Source organism: Antedon mediterranea, chromosome 7 (assembly GCF_964355755.1).
Source record: "Antedon mediterranea chromosome 7, ecAntMedi1.1, whole genome shotgun sequence".
NCBI classification, from domain to species: domain Eukaryota; kingdom Metazoa; phylum Echinodermata; class Crinoidea; order Comatulida; family Antedonidae; genus Antedon; species Antedon mediterranea.
In genome coordinates, this window is record NC_092676.1 from 23,151,845 (window position 1) to 23,178,147 (window position 26,303).

General features: G+C 32.2%; 1 protein-coding gene across 1 annotated transcript; it reads left to right on the forward strand.

Annotated features, from left to right (window-relative positions):
- The first annotated feature begins 524 nt into the window (after positions 1-524).
- Positions 525-24,543, forward strand: LOC140055528 (NADPH oxidase 2-like). Its single transcript, XM_072100867.1, has 13 exons — positions 525-569; positions 1,089-1,184; positions 2,638-2,871; positions 17,954-18,069; positions 18,280-18,360; positions 18,463-18,592; positions 19,035-19,127; positions 19,664-19,798; positions 20,144-20,262; positions 20,998-21,117; positions 22,120-22,312; positions 22,938-23,062; positions 24,158-24,543. Exons 1-13 carry the CDS (start codon positions 525-527, stop codon positions 24,282-24,284), a joined length of 1,614 nt encoding a protein of 537 aa, XP_071956968.1. The 3' UTR covers positions 24,285-24,543.
- The last annotated feature ends 1,760 nt before the right edge of the window (positions 24,544-26,303 follow it).

The window sequence follows — 26,303 nt, forward strand, 5'->3', positions numbered from 1 at the left end:
ACAGTATAATTCCAATATCGGTAATGTTTCTTTTTTTTTCTTGTATTAAGTCTATTATCCTTAATTATGGATTATTACAAAGTCCATTTAATACGCTACATTACTCTATTTTGTAAGTAAACAATTACACCATAAATAAACAGCAGTTCGTGAGCTAACAACTATATACAAAACTTCAATCAAGATAATAAGACCGATAAAATACAACCTCATAGACATATCAAGTTATGTTTAAAGCTTTTTCTATTCTATCAAACTTTATGTGACAAAAAATGCGATGTGCCCATATAGGGCCATGATGATGTCATATCACTACCATATTTGGGAGCATCACACTTCTTTTGTCAAACTAGTTTGATAGTGTAGACAGACCTTTATAGAATATAATCGAACATAAAAATTAATATTGAAAATGTATCATTGATGTTATATTCAGAACAGTAAATTAATATTGGGTTTTTAGATTTTGTATTTCTTTCTTCCCCCAACATTTTCTTAACAGAGTGACCGGTAACAGAATCTAAATGGGATTAGGACCAACTAATGACTGGCTTAAGTATATATTTTTGGTAAACCAATATTTATGTATTTTTGACAAATCATTCGTTACCTTATTTGAATTAGCATAATAAGCCTATATTCACTACACATATTCTTTTATTTTAAAAACTGTTTTGTGTACTGTTTTTACTAAGATGGCGAGTCATATGGCCGAGCGGTTAAGGCAGGGGCGCCGTTTACCGTACCTAAAGAGCCAACAACATCGGCAAGGGTTCGAGGCCGACTCGCTCCTAGTTCTTGTGGTGGAACAAGTCTTCTCGGATAAGGACTATAAACCGTAGGTCCAGTGTACACAGTTATAACCTGTGTGTACTTTAAAGAACCCAGTTCATTATTCGAAAAAGAGTAGGGGGTTACCCCGGTGAACTGGTTCACACAATAACCCCTGTATCAGGGGGATTACCACCTATCTGATAGGAAAGTTATTAATTCACTATTGGTAATCCTTGGCCACATTGCCTAAAGACATAAAATAAAAATAAAATAAAATGTTTTTTTATCAATAATTCTTTTTATTACTTGTATAGCTAGCGTGGACTGGAGGCAATGTTGCATATTGGGTACTGACGTTCCTCTTGTATGAAAATGAAGCCCAGTATCGTTACATCCGCATTTTAACAGGGGTATGTCATTTTTATTTAAGCATATTATAAAACTGAACTCAATTTCTGCCGAATTTTAATATCACTTTCGTATAACCATTTTGGTCAATTGTAACAGGATGGACAGATTTCGTTGAGTAAAGAAGAAAGAAAACATAAACACTGGTCATTAGAAACTCGGTGCAGTTTACCCCGAAGAACAATGTTAAAATTTGATGAATTATAATAATAATTATAATAACGATTTCTAGTGCGCTCTTCTCCACTAAAGGTGCTCAATGCGCGCTTTTGAATGCGTCCTATTGAATGCGTCCTCCTATTGAATGCGTCCTCCTATTGAATGCGTCCTAGAAGTAGCATTTTGAAAGTTATGTATTTATCGGATTTATAAGTCCAATAGATGACGTCACTAAGTCTAAAAGTATTGTTGTTCGTGTTTGCCCAACCCTGACGTAATGTTGTATTTTATACTAAGTACACTGGGAACAATTTACGAAATAAACGTGTACGTAACATACTTAATATAAAGTACAATAAATGACGTCAGAGTAGGGCAAATGTGACCAATTACTCAACTCCCTGACGCCAAGGTATTCCATAGTAGTTCTTTAAAATATCAAAGTAGACCTAATTATTTTCTTCTTGCAGCCTGCCGTATCAATAGCCAAAGCATGTGGTGCGTGTTTGAACCTAAACAGTATGCTGATCTTATTGCCTGTCTGTCGAAATCTTCTATCATTTTTTCGAGGCTCTGTCGAAACAAACACTGTAAGTAGGTATACTCAAACCAACGCCATTAACGTCTGAATGAACTTTCGTAAAGGTTTTAATGCTCGGGAACAAATTAGTAGGACCTTCTAAAATGCCTTTGTGTCTTAGCAATACACATTTAAAAAACAACAAAAGGTGTAACTTAAACTAGTTAAATAAAACGTCACTGTTATTAGAGATATTTGGGAACACCTCACTGTGTAAATGTCTTTATATGTTTAATTATGTTTTGTTAAAACGCTCTAAATCATATGCATGCATATTAGAACACTGATTTCATGAATTTTCCAAATTATTTATGTTTGCATATAGATTATATAGTTCACTATAATGTTCACTATAATATCTCTATAATGTAATATGTTACCCTTAAGCTTGGTTCCCACTAGGGACGCAACGTAACGCAATCTACGCCCTTCTAATAATTGTGTTTTCCCCCGCCTGCGTGAAATCAAACCTGCGACTTTTGCAGCACTAGTGCGTCGTCGGTTCCCACTTGTGATTACGCAATAATACAGCACTTTTCGTCGATACGTCGCTGCGTTGCGTTCTAGTGGGAACCACGCTTTATTGAGACATGAAGCGACGGGCCTTGTTCACACATGTGATGCTCCTCATCTTGTCCGTTTCACATTCTTTTACGTTTATGTTGGTTAGGCTACATTTGTATAATAATCAGTGTTTTTTATGTTTATAAAACCAGTGTTACAGACGAAGTATGAAACGCCTACTGGACAAAAATCTAACATTTCACAAGACAGTTGCGTATACGATTGTGTTGCTCTCCATAGTTCACTGTATAGCGCATTTCTTCAACTTCCAATATCTGTATGATGCTCAAGTTGATAGTCCTGAAGGTTCTTTAAAACGTTACTTAAGTGATCTGAAAGACGTTGGCAACGACACGTGGATAAATCCCGTTAGACCGCCTACAGTGGTAAGTATGTAGAAAACACTACAAGAAAATATTGTTTAAGCTATATTCACACTAATTTGTACCGTTTTTTTTTAATCAATACCTGAACTAGTAGTGTGAATGTACATTTAGCCTCCATAATAGCTTATTGTAGGCGATGTGCTTGTTATAGGCCTATTATATTCATTGTGTAGGCCTATATTATGAGAGAGAGAGAGAGTGCAGTTGTACGTTTTATAAAAAAATGTTGCCATTGCACGGTTTCATAATGTCCCGGATGGTACTGGGAAGGTTTTAAACAAGGTTAATCTAACAACAGGATGCCTCCGGAGATCAAAGGGCTTCGACACTATTAGCTTCTCACGCCACTTACCAGACACCGCGCGCCGCTGAGAACATAGTACAATAAAGTTGGTATTTGTCGCAGCCAGACATAAGATCAAATGACTGTTAAGAGTTCCTATCTTGGCAAGTTGATTTCAATGTCCTGTTGTTGCCTTAAACTACACTTGAAAACGGGCCTGTTGTTGGGTAGCTTTAAAGATAATATTGATGATTTGTTTGTAAAACCGCAATTAATCCCCTTTCTCACAGAGTTGTGTGCCAGGAATATTGCGGGAATATACCATTACCATGCCGGTATGGTTTTCTGTGAGAACGGGTCGTCTTGGCATCGTGTAAGATTGAATTGTGTCCAGCATTCAAAAGTGTCCGGGTGGACACTTTTCAGCATTGGATAGTGTCCAGTTGCATGTTTCAACGGGTTCGTGGGCGTTTTTCAACAATTTAATGCTGTCCGGCCATGGATTAAAGAATAGAAGGATATGCATCGACGGTGACATCAAACGATTTTACAACGCGCTTGCCTATACTAAAGCACTGCTGCCAATCAAACAAACACGCTCATTGAACTCCGTGTCTCTAACCGCGGCCCTCTGTAAAACGCTTCGAATCAACTGTTACATTTTTTGAGACCAAAACGTAAGCATGTAGAAATCGTATGCGCAGTCTGAATGTTCTATTGACATGTCTGCGTCGATGATTAATTGACAACAAAAATATATTGCTGAATAATTCTGTTTTAGTTTCATCACAATCGGACTACGAAAAGTTCACTTTCTTACGACTGGTAATTTTAAGTAGTTGGTAATATTAATAAAATATGCAATTTTTATATTTGAATTATCATTATTTGCCTGCCATCTTCTGTCATTAAAAATTGCGTTAATCTATAGAATATTAAATTATGCATTTGACCATGTATGTTGTTAGCGTGGCCGGTGTTCACCCATACAACAATCGTGTTTTTAATATATGGCTAAGCAGTGGTTTCTTCATAAATCTCCTTAATTATCGATGTGATTATATTTAAATTGTAGTGCCTGGTGATTGGCTAGTGGTTATGTCATCCACATCACATCCAATCACCGGGTCTAATTGAATGAAAACAGCGATCCCTGATCCGGGATTGGCTGGCTATGTATAGTTGCGATTCGTGTTCCCACTAGCGACGCAGATTAGCCTAGGCCTACCTAGGCAGTATCAATGTCGGCAAATCATATGGTTTACTAGTAAGCCTAGGCCTAGTATTGCTGATTTTGTAATTTTACATGTAGGCTGAGACAACAAATAAATAGTTATTGTCTCAGATGTAGGGCTACTACAGGTCATAAAATGCTACTTTAATGTCATAGGCCTAAAAACATTAGCGTAGATCAATCGCGGCAGAAACCTATACTAATTACAATTATAGCATCTAATATTCTAAGCCAATAACAATATAGTATTGTTTTTATCTGGTATATTGATGAAGTAGGCCTACACTAAGGTCTTCACAATAACATAAAATGTAATTTAATAACTGTTTTCAATGGCGTGAGGCAGAGGCCTGAAGCCACTTGTTTAGGAAACCTAAGTGGCCCTCCAAAATTTTCAAAGATCGAGGCCTCGGACGTTTTTAGCATTTTCGACAAATTTTATTCCTGTTCCTCTGGGCACTGCTCATGGGCCCCAAGCTTCGGTTTAGCCAGTGAGCGCACATATCCGTTACGCCACTGATTATACTGTTCAAATATGTATGAATACATACAGTGCAACAAAGAACGCGCGAAAGAAGCGTAGTCAACACGGTTAAATGTCGTTGCACATGTGCAGTAAACAATATATTAGGCACGCGACCGTTTCGTTGTTACCATGCGGTTAATTAAACTGTAACATTGTGGGCGGTCCGCGGTCTGTCGGCGAGAGTCAAGGAACCCTTGATCTCACGTCGATGCATATCCTTCTATTCTTTAATCCATGGTCCGGCCCGTTTAATAATGTCTGACCCATGGATTGAAATGCGTCCACTATTAAATACTGTATCATACGTTTTATGATAGGTGGTTGTTTTTATCACGCCTGCACTTGTCTTGTCTTCTTTTAATAACCAATAATATTTTTTTTTCTAATTAAAGATCGCTTTGCCTAAACACCTCCAATTAGGGACCATTATATTATATGGTATGTGAAAAGACAAGAAGAATAAATAATTGTTAAGTATGTGACAAAAACAAGTAAATGAAGTGTTCCTCTTCCAATTAAAAATCACTTTACCTAAAACACCTCCAATTAGCGACCATTATATTATTTAGTATTAATAAAGCAAGAAGAATATATAGTTTTTAATTATGTGACAAAAAACAAGTAATTGTACTGGACCTCTTTCAATAAAGGACCACTTTACTTAAAACACCTCCAATTAGCGACCATTTTATTAATTGGTATGAGTAAAGACAATAATAATTAATAGTTTTAATTATGTGACAAAATTAAGTAACTGTACTGACTGGTCCGCTTCCAATTAAAGATCACTTTACTTTAAGACACCTCAAATTAATGACCATTTTTATTAATTGGTATGAGTAAAGGCAAGATTAATTAATAGTTTAATTATGTGACAAAATTAAGTAAATGTACTGGTCCGCTTCCAATTAAAGGTCACTTTACTTTAAGACACCTCTAATTAGCGACCATTTTTATTAATTGGTAGAAGTAAATACAAGAAGAATACATAGTTTTAATTATGATAGTGACAAAATTAAGTAACTGTACTAGTCCTCTTCCAGTTATAGATCACTTTACTTAAAGAAACCTCCAATTAGCGACCATTATATTATTTAGTATTAATAAAGCAAGAAGAATATATAGTTATTAATTATGTGACAAAAACAAGTAATTGTACTGGCCCTCTTTCAATAAAGGACCACTTTACTTAAAACACCTCCAATTAGCGACCATTTTATTAATTGGTATGAGTAAAGACAATAATAATTAATAGTTTTAATTATGTGACAAAATTAAGTAACTGTACTGACTGGTGCGCTTCCAATTAAAGATCACTTTACTTTAAGACACCTCTAATTAGTGACCATTTTTATCAATTGGTATGAGTAAAGGCAAGAATAATTAATAGTTTAATTATGTGACAAAATTAAGTAAATGTACTGGTCCGCTTCCAATTAAAGGTCACTTTACTTTAAGACACCTCTAATTAGCGACCGTTATATTATTTTGTATGAATAAAGACAAGAAGAAGAAATAGTTTATAATCATGTGATAAAAAACAAGTAATTGTACTGGTCCTCTTCCAATTAAAGATCACTTCAATTTAAACACTTCCATTTAGCGACCGTTTTATTATTTTGTATGAGTACAGACAAGAGGAATAAATAGTTTATAATCATGTGATAAAAAACAAGTAATTGTACTGGTCCTCTTCCAATTAAAGATCACTTTACTTTAATACACTTCCAATTAGCGACCGTTTTATTATTTTGTACGAGCACAGACAAGAGGAATAAATAGTTTATAATCATGTGATTAAAAACAAGTAATTGTACTGGTCCGCTCAAGGCGCATTAAAAAAAAAAATAATAAAAACAAATCATACAACTCTCCCGGTCCCGAGAGCCGCTGTTTTGAGGTTGACCTGACAATTGTGGCAATTACCAATTGGGACATTACCCTTGTTGGACATCTGGTAAAAATAAATACTGATTATGCTGCCACTTTAGTACACAAAACGATAAATAAAAAAAAATAATACAACTTGTAGCATTCCATTTAAACACAGTAGGCCCTGTTCAAAACTGCTAGTGTAGAAAAGTCAAATCCACCCATATAATAAAACCTAGAACTAGCTAATGATGTAGAAACACCAACAGCTTATTTATCAAATAAAAATCAACATTATACTCATGTACAACTCAACAGGTAATGTAGTAACGAAAATTGCCTCACAGCTAATGTAGTTAATATCGCCAGCTAATAAAATATTATATATTTTACAAACCTAAATGTCTAAATCATGTGCAAATGTATTTCTCTACTTGCCGTCAGTCTATCCACCTCTCGTAAGTGATCGGCTTTCAAAACTTAGCACTCTGATCGTAAGCAACCACCCTTGTTAGCGACCACCTTTAATATTTAAAAGGGACTACCTCTGTTAAAGGACCGCTTCTCACAATGGACAACCTCCTGAAGGGGTAACCACCTCTCATAACGGACTGCTTTCATAAACTACCACCGCTCGTAGACGACCACTTCTTTTACCGACTACACCTCCCGTAAGTGACCACCTCAATAGAGGTGGTAATTTGCGAAAGGTGGTCGTTACGGAATTATGAGAAGTGGTCCCTTAGGAGAGGTGGACGTTTTTTTTTTATAGATTATTCGAAAAATACAAAAAACCGAAATACCCTTGAGTGAACGAATAATTATGATGCGCAATTAAGGTGTTTATTTTGCCATATAAAATATAAAAAAATAAATATTTTTTGGTAATATGCATCAACAATATTTTTCAAATGTATTTTAGATAAATAAATAAATAATGTAAAATCTCGAAACAAAAAAATATTGTGACTAACCAATTCAATGTTTTATTAAATAAAACCAAAAATCAGGCATCTGTGAAAAAAAATATAATGAAAAAGAACTCACTTTAACAATGACGAACTTACTTGTTTAAAGCACTTTTGTTATCAGTTAATATTATTAAATTAGTAACAGTATTATGAATATTACAAAATAATATTTTGAGAACTGAAAAATATTTTGAGGGAACAAATATATTTAGGGAGAACAAAATAAGATTTCAAGAACTGAACAATATAAAAAATGAATTACTACTTCGAGACAAGGAATGATCGAGAGAACGAAATAATTTCGAGGGAAATTATTTCGTTCTCTCGCGAATTAGTAATTCGAATTCCAATGAAATAATATTTCGAGAGAATGAAAATAGGTAGGCCCTATGCCTATATGATTTAGTGATATTCATTCCCTAGAAATAATAATACAGTACCGGTAGGCTATATATTTTTTCAAGTTATCAGATTTACTTCAAATTGACAACAGGTTGTATATACTCAATCAAAAACAAACAATTTAATTTGATTAGACTATATGTCTCCAGATATAATAATAGTAATATTTATTTCAATCGACTTGATATTTTGCGATTCAAGTTGGTATTCTAAGGAATTATAATTACCCTAACGGGAGTTGGTGACCTTCCAGAGCCCTAGTTTTTACGGGGTTAATATGATGTCGATGTCCCTACTTTTTTATCGATGAAAGCTGCCCGGGTGGTTGCAGCCATTTTCAACAGCTGGTATTACACTATTCAATGCTGAAAATTGTCCAGTGGACACTTTCAAACACCGGACACATTTAAATCTTACACCGGCATCGACATGACCTGCTTTAGACCTAGTAATATTCTAGGGATATTCCCCGCAATGCCAGACGGGCATTCTGTGAGAACGTATTGCCGTTATATTCCGGGGTTCCCCGTCGAGGCTTTGACACCTTGCGCAGTCAAGTGTATCACTTTGGCGCCTATTCAATTCAATTAACAATAATAATGTGGAACTGGAGGGATAATGAGATAAGAGAGCTGCTTAAAATAAGGGGACAAGAAGAAATTTGTAGCATAATCTATATAGGCCTAGGCCGCTAGGCTAGGCCATTAGCTCTTTGTTTGTTGGTGCCTGACCTTTCGTCGCCTTGTAAATTGTAGGCCTACAGCCTTCTAAGGTGTTTTACAGATTGCCGATGACGGCAAATTAATTGCTATACCTGTATAATATATGCACAATATACTGTACATAGCATGTATTGCATAAATATGCTATAAAGGAAGATAATAATCTGTAACTTAACATTCGCCGCCATATCATCCAGGTATATAAACTATACCAAACTGGCGAGTAAATCATGTTTTACTTTTTAAACATCGCAACGTCTGGTTGAAAAGGCTACTCGGACCAATAATTTCTATTAGCCTAGGGGTTATTGCGATTTGGACGTTTCTGATTGGCTGTAGCCATGGACTATATTGATTAACACTGTTCTGATTGGTTGTAGCTTTGAATACATCTTCTCGGAACTCGTCCTTAATACAATAGCAATTTAGCACAGTGTTTTACTATATAACCAGATAAATAATAGGAAACATTTAATAATTTGATAAATGACATTTAAATAGAAATTTAGGTAAATGTCTTTTGAAATGAAATTAAATAAATTATAACCAATTTGGTTAGAGTAAAACACAATGATAAAGAATAGGAAACATTTAATAATAATTATGATAAATTACATTTACATAGCAATTTACCACTGTGTTTTACTATAACCAATTTGGTTAGAGTAAAACACAATGATAAAGAATAAGAAACATTTAATAACATGATAAATGACATTTACATAGCAATTTAGCACTGTGTTTTACTATAACCAATTTGGTTAGAGTAAAGCACAATGATAAAGAATAGGAAACATTTAAAAATATGATAAATTACATTTACATAGCAATTTAGCACTGTGTTTTACTATAACCAATTTGGTTAGAGTAAAACACAATGATAAAGAATAAGAAACATTTAATAACATGATAAATGACATTTACATAGCAATTTAGCACTGTGTTTTACTATAACCAATTTGGTTAGAGTAAAGCACAATGATAAAGAATAGGAAACATTTAATAACATGATAAATGACATTCACATAGCAATTTAGCACTGTGTTTTACTATAACCAATCAGATTAGAGTAAAACACAATGATAAAGAATAGGAAACATTTAATAATATGATATATAACATTTACATAGCAATTTAGCACTGTGTTTTACTATAACCAATTTGATTAGAGTAAAACTCAACGATAAAGAATAGGAAACATTTAATAACATGATAAATTACATTTACATAGCAATTTATCACTGTGTTTTACTATAACCAATTTGGTTAGAGTAAAACACAATGATAAAGAATAGGAAACATTTAATAATATGATAAATTACATTTACATAGCAATTTATCACTGTGTTTTACTATAACCAATTTGGTTAGAGTAAAACACAATGATAAAGAATAGGAATTTAATAATATGATATATAACATTTACATAGCAATTTAGCACTGTGTTTTACTATAACCAATTTGGTTAGAGTTAAACACAATGATAAAGAATAGGAAACATTTAAAAATATGATAAATGACATTCACATAGCAATTTAGCACTGTGTTTTACTATACCAATTTGATTAGAGTAAAACACAATGATAAAGAATATGAAACATTTAATAATATGATAAATTGCTAGCACTGTGTTTTACTATACCAATTTAGTTTTGGATAAAGAATATGAATTTAAAGAATGGATATAATATGATATGATACAATATGATTTTCTCCAAATTAGTAAGACATTTTGGAATACTGCGTGCGTAGTGCACCTAACAAGATCATGTTCGCTATTTAAAACTCACATTTTAAAACCGTAAACGCATATATTTGCGGACATACTCGTAAAACACACTTCCAGAGATTTAATAATTTTAACAGTACTACAAAATCCATAATATAAAGTAGTATAGATTTGTACAAAAAGAGCAGAACAATTAAATTAACTGTCATTACATCTACTGAACTGTCTCATTACATCTACTGAAAAATTCATCGCGATGAATTTATTTATAATACACCAATCAGATCACACGCAATTAGTATGGAATGCCAGTTTAGGCGATGATAAAATCGCGTCGATGATGCAATGAAAATTGCGTCGATGTGATGAAATTGCGTCGATGAATATAGTATTGATGTAATGAAAATATAAGTCGATGTGATGAACATTGCGTCGATGAAAATTGCGTCGATGTAATGAAAATTGCGTTAATGTGATGAAAATTGCGTCGATGAAAATTGCGTCGATGAAAACTGCATCGATGAAAACTGCATCGATGAAAATTGCGATCTCCCTGCCGGTATGATTTGAATATGATGTCATGGATGCTGGACATCTGAATTTTATGTAGGCCTACTGAACTGGTGGATTAACGGAAGCAATTAGCTAGAAGATATAATGTGTCCGAAAGGACAATAATGGATCCATTGCTAAAATGTGTTGACAATAAATCACTAAAATGTTAATCAGTGCATATATTTCAACATTGTTTTAGTGCGCGCTCACTGTGCGCTTGTCTATAACGCGCGCTAGCGCAAGCGGTAAACATGTTTATCATATCAAAATATTCAGAAACCGTCAATTTTTAGCAACATAATAACATTATTAACATCATTATTAACATCATCATTTACTTTACTAGTAGTCATTTTCATCATTGATTGAATTAAAACCATTTGGAATTTTCATAATCAATTAAATTCATCACATCAATTTTCATCGATGCAGTTTTCATCGACACAATTTTCATCGATGCAATTTTCATCGACGCAATGTAAATTGCGTCGACGCAATCTACATTGCGTCGATGCAATTTTCATTGACGCAATTTCATCATCGACGCAATTTTTATCATCGCCAAAAACTTGTGTAAAACGGCGTTCCATAATTAGTGACGAATCGCATATTCGCCGTTTATTGTTGAGGCGCGTAAACAGTGTGCGCAATGCACGTTTTCTTCCCATGACGAGACGAATCGATATTCGACGCTTCGTGTGACGAATAATCGCCAAATTATAATTAATATAATTAATTAATGAAATAAGATACGCAGTTGATGTTTGCATCAATTGTTCTTTAGAATAAATACTTTCGAAATACAAAACAAAAAATGTGTGGTGAGTGACGATATGTTCAATCATGGACCTATAAATTACTAATTTATAGGTCCATGATTCAATATCTGTAGCTTCAATTCAAACATAATGTAACAGAAAATTCGAAGTGTAAAAAACGTTCGTTTACACAACACTTTTTTTTATACTTTATTAGTGATTATTATATTATACAGGAATACTATTTATTTCCTCATTTCTACCCAAGAATAAACAATTTTTGGATACAAAACTTTATGCATGTGAATTACATTACCAAAATATTAAAATGAGGATAAAAAAACATCGCGTAAAATACTCGTATTCAAAAGCTTCTGAAATTTGTAGATATATGTCATGAAAAAGAAATTTGACATTCCCAATAATTTTTTTTGGCAAAAATGTAATATATGAAACATACAATTTACATAGTTTATCATTGTTTTTTATTAGAACCAATATGGTTACACAGTTAAACATAGTGATAAAGACTAGATACTTGTTAGGTTACTACCCTACCCTCTAGTTTGAAGCGACATTATAAATTCATCGAGAAAAAAAACGCATCGTATTCAGAAACGTTTGACATTTTGTATAGATATATTCAATAAGACGAAACAAATTATAAATTTCAAGACAAATCGATGACTTCCATTATTTGCATTTCTAAAAATTCACACTTATGAAAGACCATACATTTTCAACATATTCGTTTTTTCTGTGTACCGAGTTTAGAAACTTTTTGAATACCAGACGTATTTTGTGATGCTTTTTCATTTGAATTGTAGTATAAAATGTCATTGAAACGAGATAAAAATCATACAAGACATGTTATAATAGGTTGCTCTATATACATAACAAAATTAGTTATTTTTTTTTGGTAAGAATCGCCAATGAAGTAGAAAGTTATTTCAGATGTAGTGTGCATTTATACGTCATTAATAGTAGGCCTAAAATATAATATTAAATATTATAAAGAATATCAAACATTTTATGTTATGAAAAATAAAATTTACATATAAGTTTATCATTGTGTTTTACTATAACCATTTTGGTTAAAAGTTAAACACAGTGAGTGATAAAGAATATAACTGTTTTAGTTTATTTAACCCTAACCCTAGTTTGAAGCGATCACATATTTAATATTCATCGCTAAAAATACGTATCGTCTTGAAAAACGTTTGATATTTGGTAGATATGTCCAATATAGGTTCTTACATCTATAATGCAAAAGAAATATCCTAATAGTTTTATTTTGATTTCTGGGAATCATCAATGAAGTAAAAATGTGTTGGAAATGTATTGTCTTTCATAAGTGTAAATGTTTAGAAATGCAAATTATTAAAATCACGAATTTGTCTTGAAACTTTTATTTTTTGTTTGTTTTATAGACGTAAGAACCTATTGAACATATTTACCAAATTTCAAATGTTTCTGAATACGATACGTATTTTTTCGCGATGAATTAAGTATGTGATCGTTTCAAACTAGGGTTAGAGTTATATAACCTAAAACATGCAGTGTCTATTCTTTATCACTGTGTTTAACTGTGTAACCAAATTGGTTCTGTAAAACAAGATGATAAACTATGTAACTTGTATTTATTATTATTACATTATATGTATCCTATAATGTAATATGAAAAATAAAATGTACATAGTTTATCCTTGTGTTGTACTAAAACCAATTTGGTTAAAAGTTAAACACAGTGTTAAAGAATGGAACTGTTAGGTTATTTAACCCTAACCCTAGTTTGAAGCGATCACATACTTAATTCATCGATAAAAATACGTATCGTCTTAAAAAACGTTTGAAATTTGGTACATGTTCAATATAGGTTCTTACATCTATAATGTAAAAGAAATATCATAATTTGTTTTAATTTGATTTCTGGGAATCATCAATGAAGTAAAAATGTGTTGGAAAATGTATAGTATTTCATAAGTGTACATTTTTAGAAATGCAAATTATTAAAATCACGAATTTTTCGTGAAATTTATATTTTTTGTTTGTGTTATAGACGTAAGAACCTATTAAACATATCTAACAAATTTCAAAAGTTTCTGAATATGATACGTACTTTTTCGCGATGAATTTATTATGTCGCTTCAAACTAGGGTTAGGGTTATATAACCTAAAACAGTATCTATTCTTTATCACTGTGTTTAACTGTGTCACCAAATTGGTTCTGTAAAACAAGATGATAAACTATGTAACTTGTATTTATTATATTATTACATTATATGTATCCTATTCTTTATCATAACGTTTAGATAATAAGATATGTTTAATATAATATTTTGCTATGTAAATAACATCATATAATAAATGTTTCATTATCATTGTGTTTTACTGTAACTAAATTGGCTATAGTAAAACACAATACTAAATTTGTATGTAAATGTATCATATTATTATATGTTTCCTATTCTTTATTTGTGTTTTACTGTATCCAGCACAGTGCTAAATATCATTTATCATAGTTAAAATGTTTTACTCTAACCAAATTGGTTATAGTAAAACACAGTGATAAATTACTATGTAAATGTCATTTATCATATTATTAAATGTTTCCTATTCTTTATCATTGTGCTTTACTCTAATCAAATTGGTTATAGTAAAACACAGTGCTAAATTTCTATGTGAATGTCATTTATCATGTTATTAAATGTTCCTATACTATATCATTGTGTTTTACTCTAATCAAATTGGTTATAGTAAAACACAGTGATAAATTGCTATGTAAATAATCATTATTATTAAATGTTTCCTATTCTATATCATTGTGCTTTACCATAACCGAATTGGTTATAGTAAAACACAGTGCTAAATTGCTATGTAAATGTCATTTATCATATTATTAAATGTTTCCTATTCTATATCATTGTGCTTTACCATAACCAAATTGGTTATAGTAAAACACAGTGCTAAATTGCTATGTGAATGTCATTTATCAAATTATTAAATGTTTCATATTCTTTATCATTGTGTTTTACTTTAACCAAATTGTTTATAGTAAAACACAGTGCTAAATTGCTATGTAAGTCATTTATCATATTATTAAATGTTTCCTATTCTATATCATTGTGCTTTACCATAACCAAATTGATTATAGTAAAACACAGTGCTAAATTGCTATGTAAATGTTATTTATCAAATTATTAAATGTTTCCTATTCTTTATCATTATGTTTTACTTTAACCAAATTGGTTATAGTAAAACACAGTGATAAATTGCTATGTAAATGTCATTTATCATATTATTAAATGTTTCCTATTCTATATCATTGTGCTTTACCATAACCAAATTGGTTATAGTAAAACACAGTGATAAATTGCTATGTAAATGTCATTTATCATATTATTAAATGTTTCCTATTCTATATCATTGTGCTTTACCATAACCAAATTGGTTATAGTAAAACACAGTGATAAATTGCTATGTAAATGTCATTTATCATATTATTAAATGTTTCCTATTCTATATCATTGTGTTTTACTATAACCAAATTGGTTATAGTAAAACACAGTGCTAAATTGCTATGTAAATAATCATTATTATTAAATGTTTCCTATTCTTTATCATTGAACTTTACCATAACCAAATTGGTTATAGTAAAACACAGTGCTAAATTGCTATGTAAATGTCATATATCATATTATTAAATTCCTATTCTTTATCATTCTGCTTTACTTTAACCAAATTGGTTATAGTAAAACACAGTGCTAAATTGCTATGTAAATGTCATTTATCATATTATTAAATGTTTCCTATTCTTTATCATTGTGTTTTACTTTAACCAAATTGGTTATAGTAAAACACAGTGCTAAATTGCTATGTAAATGTCATTTATCAAATTATTAAATGTTTCCTATTCTATATCATTGTGTTTTACTCTAACCAAATTGGTTATAGTAAAACACAGTGCTAAATTGCTATGTGAATGTCATATATCATATTATTAAATGTTTCCTATTCTTTATCATTGTGTTTTACTCTAACCAAATTGGTTATAGTAAAACACAGTGCTAAATTGCTATGTAAATGTCATATATCATATTATTAAATTCCTATTCTTTATCATTCTGCTTTACTTTAACCAAATTGTTTATAGTAAAACACAGTGCTAAATTGCTATGTAAATGTCATTTATCATGTTATTAAATGTTTCCTATTCTATATCATTGTGTTTTACTCTAACCAAATTGGTTATAGTAAAACACAGTGCTAAATTGCTATGTAAATGTCATTTATCATATTATTAAATGTTTCCTATTCTATATCATTGTGTTTTACTCTAACCAAATTGGTTATAGTAAAACACAGTGATAAATTGCTATGTAATGACATTTATCATATTATTAAACGTTTCCTATTCTTTATCATTGTGTTTTACTCTAACCAAATTGGTTATAGTAAAACACAGTGATAAATTGCTATGTAAATGTCATATATCATATTATTAAATTCCTATTCTTTATCATTCTGCTTTACTTTAACCAAATTGGTTATAGTAAAACACAGTGCTAAATTGCTATGTAAATGTCATTTATCATATTATTAAATGTTTCCTATTCTTTATCATTGTGTTTTACTTTAACCAAATTGGTTATAGTAAAACACAGTGCTAAATTGCTATGTAAATGTCATTTATCAAATTATTAAATGTTTCCTATTCTATATCATTGTGTTTTACTCTAACCAAATTGGTTATAGTAAAACACAGTGCTAAATTGCTATGTGAATGTCATATATCATATTATTAAATGTTTCCTATTCTTTATCATTGTGTTTTACTCTAACCAAATTGGTTATAGTAAAACACAGTGCTAAATTGCTATGTAAATGTCATATTATCATATTATTAAATTCCTATTCTTTATCATTCTGCTTTACTTAAACCAAATTGTTTATAGTAAAACACAGTGCTAAATTGCTATGTAAATGTCATTTATCATATTATTAAATGTTTCCTATTCTATATCATTGTGTTTTACTCTAACCAAATTGGTTATAGTAAAACACAGTGATAAATTGCTATGTAATGACATTTATCATATTATTAAACGTTTCCTATTCTTTATCATTGTGTTTTACTCTAACCAAATTGGTTATAGTAAAACACAGTGATAAATTGCTATGTAATGACATTTATCATATTATTAAACGTTTCCTATTCTTTATCATTGTGTTTTACTCTAACCAAATTGGTTATAGTAAAACACAGTGATAAATTGCTATGTAAATGTCATTTATCATATTATTAAATGTTTCCTATTCTTTATCATTGTGTTTTACTCTAACCAAATTGGTTATTGTAAAACACAGTATATTTTACCTCAACAACATGTAACATCGCCGCAAAATTGTTTATACGTTTATTTTGATTGGCTAACTAAAGTACGGTCTAATGAATATTGATATCAGAAGATTCCCTAGCTTAGTGAAAAAGTTTTATTACCAAAAATATGCTGATCTCGTCACTACCGGAAGTTGTAGTCTAGCATGATGCAGACGCAATTGATTATGTACGTTTGTTAAACATATAAAAAGCTGTAAATTACCACAAAACGACAATAGGAAAGAATTCAAAGAAATGCCCTACGTGTTCAAAATCATTGTTTTAATATAGTCTGTATGTATAACTAACAATTGACCTTGTGGAAGAGCGTATACATTTAATTTAAAGTAAAACATGATTTACTCGCCAATTTGGTATTGGATATATAGCTCTATCATCGCTAGACAAAAATAATAACAATAAAGGACGCCCTCAATAATTATTTTGTCAGAGACTTTTTATTGGCCGAATATGCCCGACTCCTTTCTCACAGAAAGCCGGTATATACCGGTTATATTTCCGGCACGATAGTCCGATGAGAATGGGTATATGCCGGTAACGATACCGGCACGACGCCAGCACTGTACCGGTATATTGCAGGCACATCTGTGAGAAAGGGGCTATGTTTCATTCCAATATTTATTTACTAGACTGCATATGGATTTGGCGTAATCCAACAAGCGCTACGGCGGATTGCAGGTTGGAGTGGAGTTGTGATAACGCTGTCATTATTGCTGATGTTTACGTCAGCAACTGAATTGATCAGGTAGGCTAGTTGAAATATAATATAATAATGTGTAAATATGTATGACATAATGCCCATACATGGGCATTATGTCATACACTACCATATTTGGGCACATCACACTTTTTTCAAAATTTGTTGGTAGTGTAGCCAGAACTTAATATATAGTTTTTTTTATAGATATAAAGGCGGTCTTCATACTCTGTTTATATTCCTTAACTTTTTTTTCAGACATTCATACTTCGAAACGTTTTGGGTAACACATCATTTATTCATAATTTATTTTGGATTTCTGCTCGTCCACGGAATTGAGTGAGTACATCAATTAAATATTAAAGTTCATTTTAGAATTAATACATTTTATTGAACGCATTTTAGCCGTTTGATTTACCGCACGAATTTATTTATTTTCAGAGGTGTTGTTCGTTCTCAAAGTAACGCGGCATTCCACGACCCTTTCTATTGCCAAGACATCCCAATTGAAAATTGGAAAATAAACGACAGATGTTCGACAGACCCTATATTCGTCAAGGGTGCCCCAAATGTAAGTTTAAAATGTAAACACGTTTACAGAATCACAATATTTAATAAGAAAGCAAATACTTCTATTATAACATGGTCGAATTAGTGTGTATAGTAAACAGTGCCTATAACATATTTGGGGTGACCTCACATAATAAGTGAGTTCCCAATTTAACCAGAAAGTTTAGATTCGATTGCTTTTTAAAAATATTTTCTCTATTGACTTTTGCTATACAATTTTGAAATGATGTTCGTTATATGCTGTAATTATCTTTACTAAAGCTCTGTCTACACTATCAAACAAGTTTGAATAGGGTAATGTGCCAAAATATGGTAGTGATATACCCAAATAAGGTAGTGATTTGACATCATCAGGTCCATATATGGGCACATCACATTTTTGTCACAATAATAGTGTAAACAGCTTAACGTGTAATTTCACCATGTCTCAATTATACTTTTAGAGCTATAAATGGGTTTCTGGACCTTTATTTTTGTATTTTATCGAACGATTCATCCGGTTTATTCGTAGATATCAGACTGTTACAATTACACAGGTAAGATATTACTTGATAAGGCAAAAGTAGAGGTACGTCAGAATGCAAAACTGTAAAGTTGAAATAATACTGGTGTGCAAAGTTTTTGCGACGATATAGAGGGTGCTATAACATCTACTGTACAGAGCCATTTATTATTGGCTCTGTTTGTGTAACGTTAAGACAAAGAAAGTACTATCTTTGGCTTATAATATAGTAATAAGGGTAATAATGAATAGATTGCAACATTTTGTGTGACGATATAGAGGGCGCTATAACACCGTATTGTATCCCATTCATAATATCTCTGGTACTATACACAAAGATACATATTAAATTATAGTGCTATCTTTGGTTAAGATAAGTTGTCTTTAAATATGTATACTGTTCAGTTAGTATCCGTAATTACATGACTAAAGGGTCTTTCACACCTGTTCCGGCACGATTTGAAATCAACGTTAATGTTTCGAAACATTGACGTTCAATTTCAAACCGTATCGGAACAGGTTTGAAAGACCCTTTATACGCGTACATTTATGGTACTTTAATTGTTTCAGGTTGTAAATCACCCGTCTCGTGTTGTTGAGCTTAGAATGACGAAGAAAGGGTTCCGTATGTTACCAGGACAGTACATCTTTATCAAATGTCCATCGATTTCACATATCCAATGGCATCCGTTTACACTTACATCAGTGAGTACAGTAGGCCTAAATTGCCGTAAAGCTCTGTCTACACTATCAAACTAGTATGGTATTGATATGCTTAAATACGGTAGTGGTATGACATCATCATGTCGATAACTGGGAACATCACATTTGTTTGTCACGTAAAGTTTGATCACCCTCACAAACTCGCGGCTAGATTTCAAATTTTACAAAGAAAAAGATAGAACATTATGTTAACCTTAGCACTTAATTTCATATTGTTTAGGTCTTCAGCTCCAAACTAAGTTTCATGATGATAATACATATCAGAATAGAAATCTTACTCCCCTTCTGTTAGATTTGCATTGGCTATTTTAAATCGTTCTTTTGTAGTCGCCTGATGAAGGCTTCTTCAGCGTTCATATCCGTACTGTTGGTGACTGGACATCCTCCTTAGCTTTGGCTTGTGGCATTAACAGTGCAGAATCCGTAGCTGCTGAAGATCTTCCAAGGTATGTACGGTTTTACTTGGTTTGCTACTAGAATCAAAACAATCTAACAACAGGGCACTGCGCTCGCCTTGCCAAGATAGGAACTCGTAATAATCCTTTGATCTTATGTCTAGCTGCGACAAATAACAACAGTTCTGTACTATGTACATATTCTCCGGTGTTTGTTAAAATAAGAGGCGACGTGAAACTGATCGTGTCACAGCCACAAATAAACCCGGAACTCAGCATCCTGTTGTTAGATACAGTCAAACTCTAGATTAAGGGTACATCTTCGAGATCGAACAACGTGCCCCCTTAATAGGAACTTAATTGAATACAGTTGGTGTTTGTCATTATATTTCCCTCGTTAGTTTACAGGAAAGTGTCCTCTTAATAAAGATGTCCTCTCAATAGGTGCTTCTCAAAAGCGGTAATATAATACAGTACTAATCTAAAATTTAGGCCCACTTGTTTGAGATAAAGAACCTGGGTATAGGAATGATTCATGTTTTTCAATACTTTTTCGGTAATAGAGAGAGTCTTCCATTGGGACTCACCATTGTTTAGGAGAAATAAACGAGGGAAAATTATTTAGTTTAGACACTACAAACTCCATGCATGCCTAGCCCTAATAAGGGGTACACTTTGAATCCCAAAGGTCAATTTATTTATATAAAATCATATAGATATCAAAACGTATGTACTATTACCCTAATCAATTGATTTCTATTATTATTGTTTTATTGTTTATTTTAGAGTATCCGTTGACGGTCCGTTCGGAACGGCAAGTATAGATATCTTTGAATACGATGTTGGTATGTGTATTGGAGCTGGTATTGGTGTTACTCCATTTGCTTCCATCCTCAAATCAATCTGGTGAGCTAATTTATGAATAGACTAGACTAGATCCACTCTAGTGAAGAGTGTAATTTATTGTGACGTGTATGATCTGGTGCTATTAGTAGTAGCTTATCAGGCCAACTGCGCCCTCTAAAAAGCAGTGAAAAGTTCAATCTTAACATTTTCCTATTTAGACCAGTAAAAGCATTGTTCAACCGGACAAATAAAATAGGTTGACATATTTCTAGATTCAATTTGACCTTTCCATCAAGCATTTAATTAAATGAAACTACTTATCTTTGAAGGAAGTTGGAAATTGTTCACATCGAAGTATGTTAAATAGTATTACAAACATGAGTTGTTTCTTTTATATCTTTGTATTGAATGAAGTTATAACGTTGGAACGTTGCCACTTCTCGACTTTCTTCTAGAGAACGGAACTTAATAATTATGTTGCATATTAAAGCCAAAAATCGGGGTAAATTGTGTAATATTTGTACATGTACATGATTTTTTTGGTCTACTTAGTAGACATGGTGATAATAGCCTATGATTCATTCATACATTGAGCCGTTTAATTATTGCAAAGAAAATTAACTGCAAATATAATTTAAGCTAATTGAGTGAATTGGAATATCGAATTGTCTTGTTAAGCATTTACGGATTGTGCAATAAATATAAACATTCCAAATTAGAGGGATTCTTTTTCGTTCTGATCCTGAGAATGTCAACTCACGGCGGCAGTACTGTCATGTATTTGAATTGTACATCAAATACTATAAAGATTAAAATATGCATGTCTGAAAAAATTGCGTCGTCTGAAAAAATTGAAGACTAGTTAAGACCAAATATATTTCTAAGATCTTGTTTTAAAATCATAGACCTATACATTGGAAGTCAATGGTTCTATATATTAGTAGAGGTCCACGGTTAGATCTTTTAAAGTTAAAACTTGTCCTGTTCCAAGCAGTTAATTATTAATTGTTCTATTTATTCGGAGAAAGTAACTCATTCATTTGTATGTTATTAAATATATAGGTACAGACTAAGAATCGGTGATAAAGATTTAAAACTTCGTAAAGTGTATTTTTTCTGGATTTGTCCCGACACAAATGCGTTCGAATGGTTTTCGGAACTTCTGTCCCGATTCGAAAATGATGTTTCAGAGTTAGGACTGTCTGACTTTCTTAACTACAACATTTATTTAACAAGAGGCTGGGGCTCAAAACAGGTAAATCCGTATATAATAATATGCTTATGTTTTGCATATCTAAAGCTGTTTCTACACTATTAACTAGTGTGATATACCCAAATATGGTAGTGATATTCCCAAATATAAACGTTATATGACGTCATCCATATATGGGAACATCACATTTTGTTGTCACATAAAGTCTGATAGTGTAAACAGAGCTTAATTAGGTCGTCCCAAATCGATATGTTATGTCCAATTTAAAGAAATGTATCTCCAAATGTTATCTTTTCTATTCTTGTATTAAACTACTGTGTCAGATCTGACCAAATACCAAATACCAAATACCCAACTCCCTGACGAAAAGCTACTCCACAGACTGTAGTTTAATAAAATTACAATCCTGTTGGTGCAGTACTCGCTGATTACTTGGGCTCGAATCTAACCACTAGCCATCAGCGCAAGCTCGGTGGTCTAGAGGTATGAACGCCAGTTAGTGATCTGGAGGTCGTGGGTTCAAGTCCCACCCGAGAATTACTTGCGAGTTTTTTCGAATGTATTCTCAAATGTACTTCTATTTTTAGTTGTACTAGGTTGAATTTGAAACGAACATATCATGTTATAAATGCTAAATATGTTTACTTTTTGTTACTTTTTGTAATAGGCTAGAAATATATACCTGCATGAGCAAGATAATAAAGATCCGATAACAGGCCTAAGACAGAAGACACATTACGGTAGACCAAAATGGAAGGATATTTTTAAACAGATCGCTTCAGATAATCCAGGGTTGGTCTATCAACATTATTTTAGTATATTACACGATAAAATGCTTTTCTAACTTATCTTACTATGTCTGTAGATACCTATATACAAAAAGAATATATGCTTATTGATTTTCATGAAAAAATCGATATATTTGTGACGTCATAAAATCTCGAGTTAGCTGTATCTTTAATATTGGCTGTAGATTCATGCATGTTGCAAAGTTTTTTGCCAGTTTATAAGCGCGCTTTAAGTCATGCTTATTTCACGAGTGTCCATTTTGTTATAGTTTATAGTATATTTCTACTTCACGTGATAATAATCAAAATGTTAAACAGAATTGTGGTCTTCCTGTCTCGGTGAATAACCAAAGAATGCAAAATACTTTCTTTTCCGGTTTTATTGATTTAATATTATTCAATATTCTTAAGCATGTTTTGTTAATATCTTCAATGTTTATCTTTCACATATGAAAGTAATCCTTATATATCGTAAAAGTAAAATTCATTGAAAAGAAATCCGTAATAATTAATTTTGACCTAGACTACTCCTACCTACCTATCAGCGTGTGTCAGAAAGCAAAACAAAACAAAACGATATCTTATCAAATTGGCAAGCTCTTACCAATATTTTTTTCAGGAAGAACAAAAAAGAACTTGTAGGCCTACGTGCCCTGAATAAAGACAATCGGAATAGGAAAATCCGTTTCAAATCCAATGCAGTTCCGTTACTGTTGTTGCTGTTGTCAAATCGACAGTGAAACACACCTTGAAAATAAACGTAGAATACGAGACGCAGGCGTACCATACAATGATAAATAAATGCGATATATTCTTTGCTTATTCTCATTCGTTATTGCCAGTCATAAAACAACAACAACAAACAAACAACTACAAACTAAGTTGCTGCAGGAAACACAAAAGGGAACTAAATCCCTATGAAAAGAGCCAGTCTCACCCACTTACCGAGTAGTACATACAGATAAAATATAGCATTTCAATAAATATATCAGAAAATACAATATAGTTTCATGATTTAAACATGATTATAATAAAATTTTTGTTTAGATACACTTTCAAAATCCTTTTATGCATCTCTATGCTGTGTTTTTGTTGGCAGAATCGATGTAGGAGTGTTCTTCTGTGGACCTTCAGGTTTGTCGGACGTTCTTAAAAAGACAAGTCATCAACACTCTGGCACTGCTCAACAAGGCTGTCGATTCATCTACAATAAAGAAAACTTTTAAAAGCGATTGAAAATAGTCGAAACGACTGAAAACAGGATTACAATTTCAGTCTGGAACAGATTAAACTGTTGGTAAAAAAAAGAATGTAAAAAAATGTCAAATAAAGATATATTTATAAAATATTTAAATGTAGAAAAAAAAATGTTATTGAAGATAAATTTATGTAGGTAAAATGTTAAGCCCTATTATATAGTATATCATAAAACTCTCCTACGTCATTAATTATTAAAGCTTGGTTCCCACAAGCGACGCAACGTAACGCAACGCAATCTACGTAACGTAAGCAAATGCCATTCTAATAATTGTGTTTTCCCCGCCAGAGTGAAATAAAACCTGCGATGTTTGCAGCATTATTGCGTCGTCGGTTCCTTCTTGTGATTACGCAATACAACATTTTGCGTCGATACATGATCTAGTATGAAGACCTTATACAATATTTATTATACAATAATGCTCTGATGGATCAAATGAACAGACTATTTATAAATTTGAATACGCCTTACATTTTGCATGGTGTGTGCCACGGTGTTGTTAGGCGATGTTAACACTAACGGGGTATAGGCCATGGAGGCAATATACAGACATATTATAAATACACTTTATATTTCCTCAATGTATAGGCCTAGGCCTAAATTATACATTGGTTAGAGGTAATGCTAGTACTCATTGGTTGTGTATGTGTATTTTCTATGTTCTCAATGACGTCATATAGTGAATTGTAAAGGCCTATTATGTGAAAAAATAATTGAATGAACCGTTCCTTATCTGTGGTTTGATTGCTTAAGCGTTAATAAACCACGATCGAAAATCGAAGGACAACATTATAGGAATCGTGCCAATCATAATGAAACGGAAATGTGAAACCGTTTTTTGAACATTTTTTTTCTACAGCTCACTATGCCGGTCGGTCGGTTGGTCGGTAAACACTAACTTGAGCACGCGTTTTCAGCCATGCATTGACTGTATACGCGTTACGCGTCGACGGATTCTAAATTAGGGTTCTAAAATGATTGTACAATTGTATATTATTTGATATTGAGTCTTTTCTATGATTCAAAACTGTTTGACTAAAATTAGATTGCTTTAATTCATTTTCGATTACACTTTTAGTGTTGTTACGATTTTCTTTTTCAAGGAAATAATAATATCTTCAGGTACAATCAACTATAATATTATACACTTTTATTAAATGTGTTATGTTATCATGCACGCATTTGCAATGATGTCCGCTTAATATGGGTTTCGTACTTTGTTTCTATTTGTATTATCCATAATTTATATTTACCACAATTTGTAATGATAGGCATAGGCCTTATTCTGTTCTTGTTTTAGCCAAATTACATTATACGTAATAATTTCCTAACATGTTATTTTTTGTAACGTCTTTATTGTAACAAATGCATACAATAATAATATAATTTTGTTCGTGAGGCAAACCGGAAAGACTTAGGCCTACATGGATTATGAAAGCGGACCATGGCAAGGACGCAAAAGCGTAGGCCTACTAAATGTCAAATGTGTGCCCTAGATTCGCTACTATTTCAAAACTATAGTCCGTAACTATACTGTGTAATAACGTACGTACAGTTTAAATTTTCGATGTGGTGCATGTCATTATTTGGATTTTTAAACTTCCGTAGTTGGAGATGGTTCAATTTTGTAACCTTGAGTTAGCAATATTAATAATGACATTGGCAATATTAGCCAACTCAATTATCTAATAAGTTAACGACGGAAGTTATGCGAATCTAGATCAGTATAACGAAAAACTTTTTTTCCATATATGCTACAGTAATGTACAAAGCAGGCCTACGTCATTAATTATTAAAGCTTGGTTCCCACTAGCGACGTAACGTAACGCAATCTACGCAACGCAAGAAAATGCCCTTCTAGTAATTGTGTTTGCCCCCGCCTGCGTGAAATCAAACTTGCGATGTTTGCAGAACTATATTGCGTCATCGGTTCCCACGTGATTACGCAATAAACATTTTGCGTCGATACGTCGCTGCGTTGCGTTCT

What these genes read in the sequence shown, in the direction of transcription:
- LOC140055528 (XM_072100867.1), top strand. Translation starts at nt 525, where the DNA reads ATGGGATTAGGACCAACTAATGACTGGCTTAAGTATATATTTTTG. An exon ending in GGCTTAAGTATATATTTTTG is followed by an intron (nt 570 to 1,088) that starts GTAAACCAATAT and finishes TTACTTGTATAG; the next exon opens with CTAGCGTGGACTGGAGGCAA. An exon ending in TCAGCAACTGAATTGATCAG is followed by an intron (nt 18,070 to 18,279) that starts GTAGGCTAGTTG and finishes CTTTTTTTTCAG; the next exon opens with ACATTCATACTTCGAAACGT.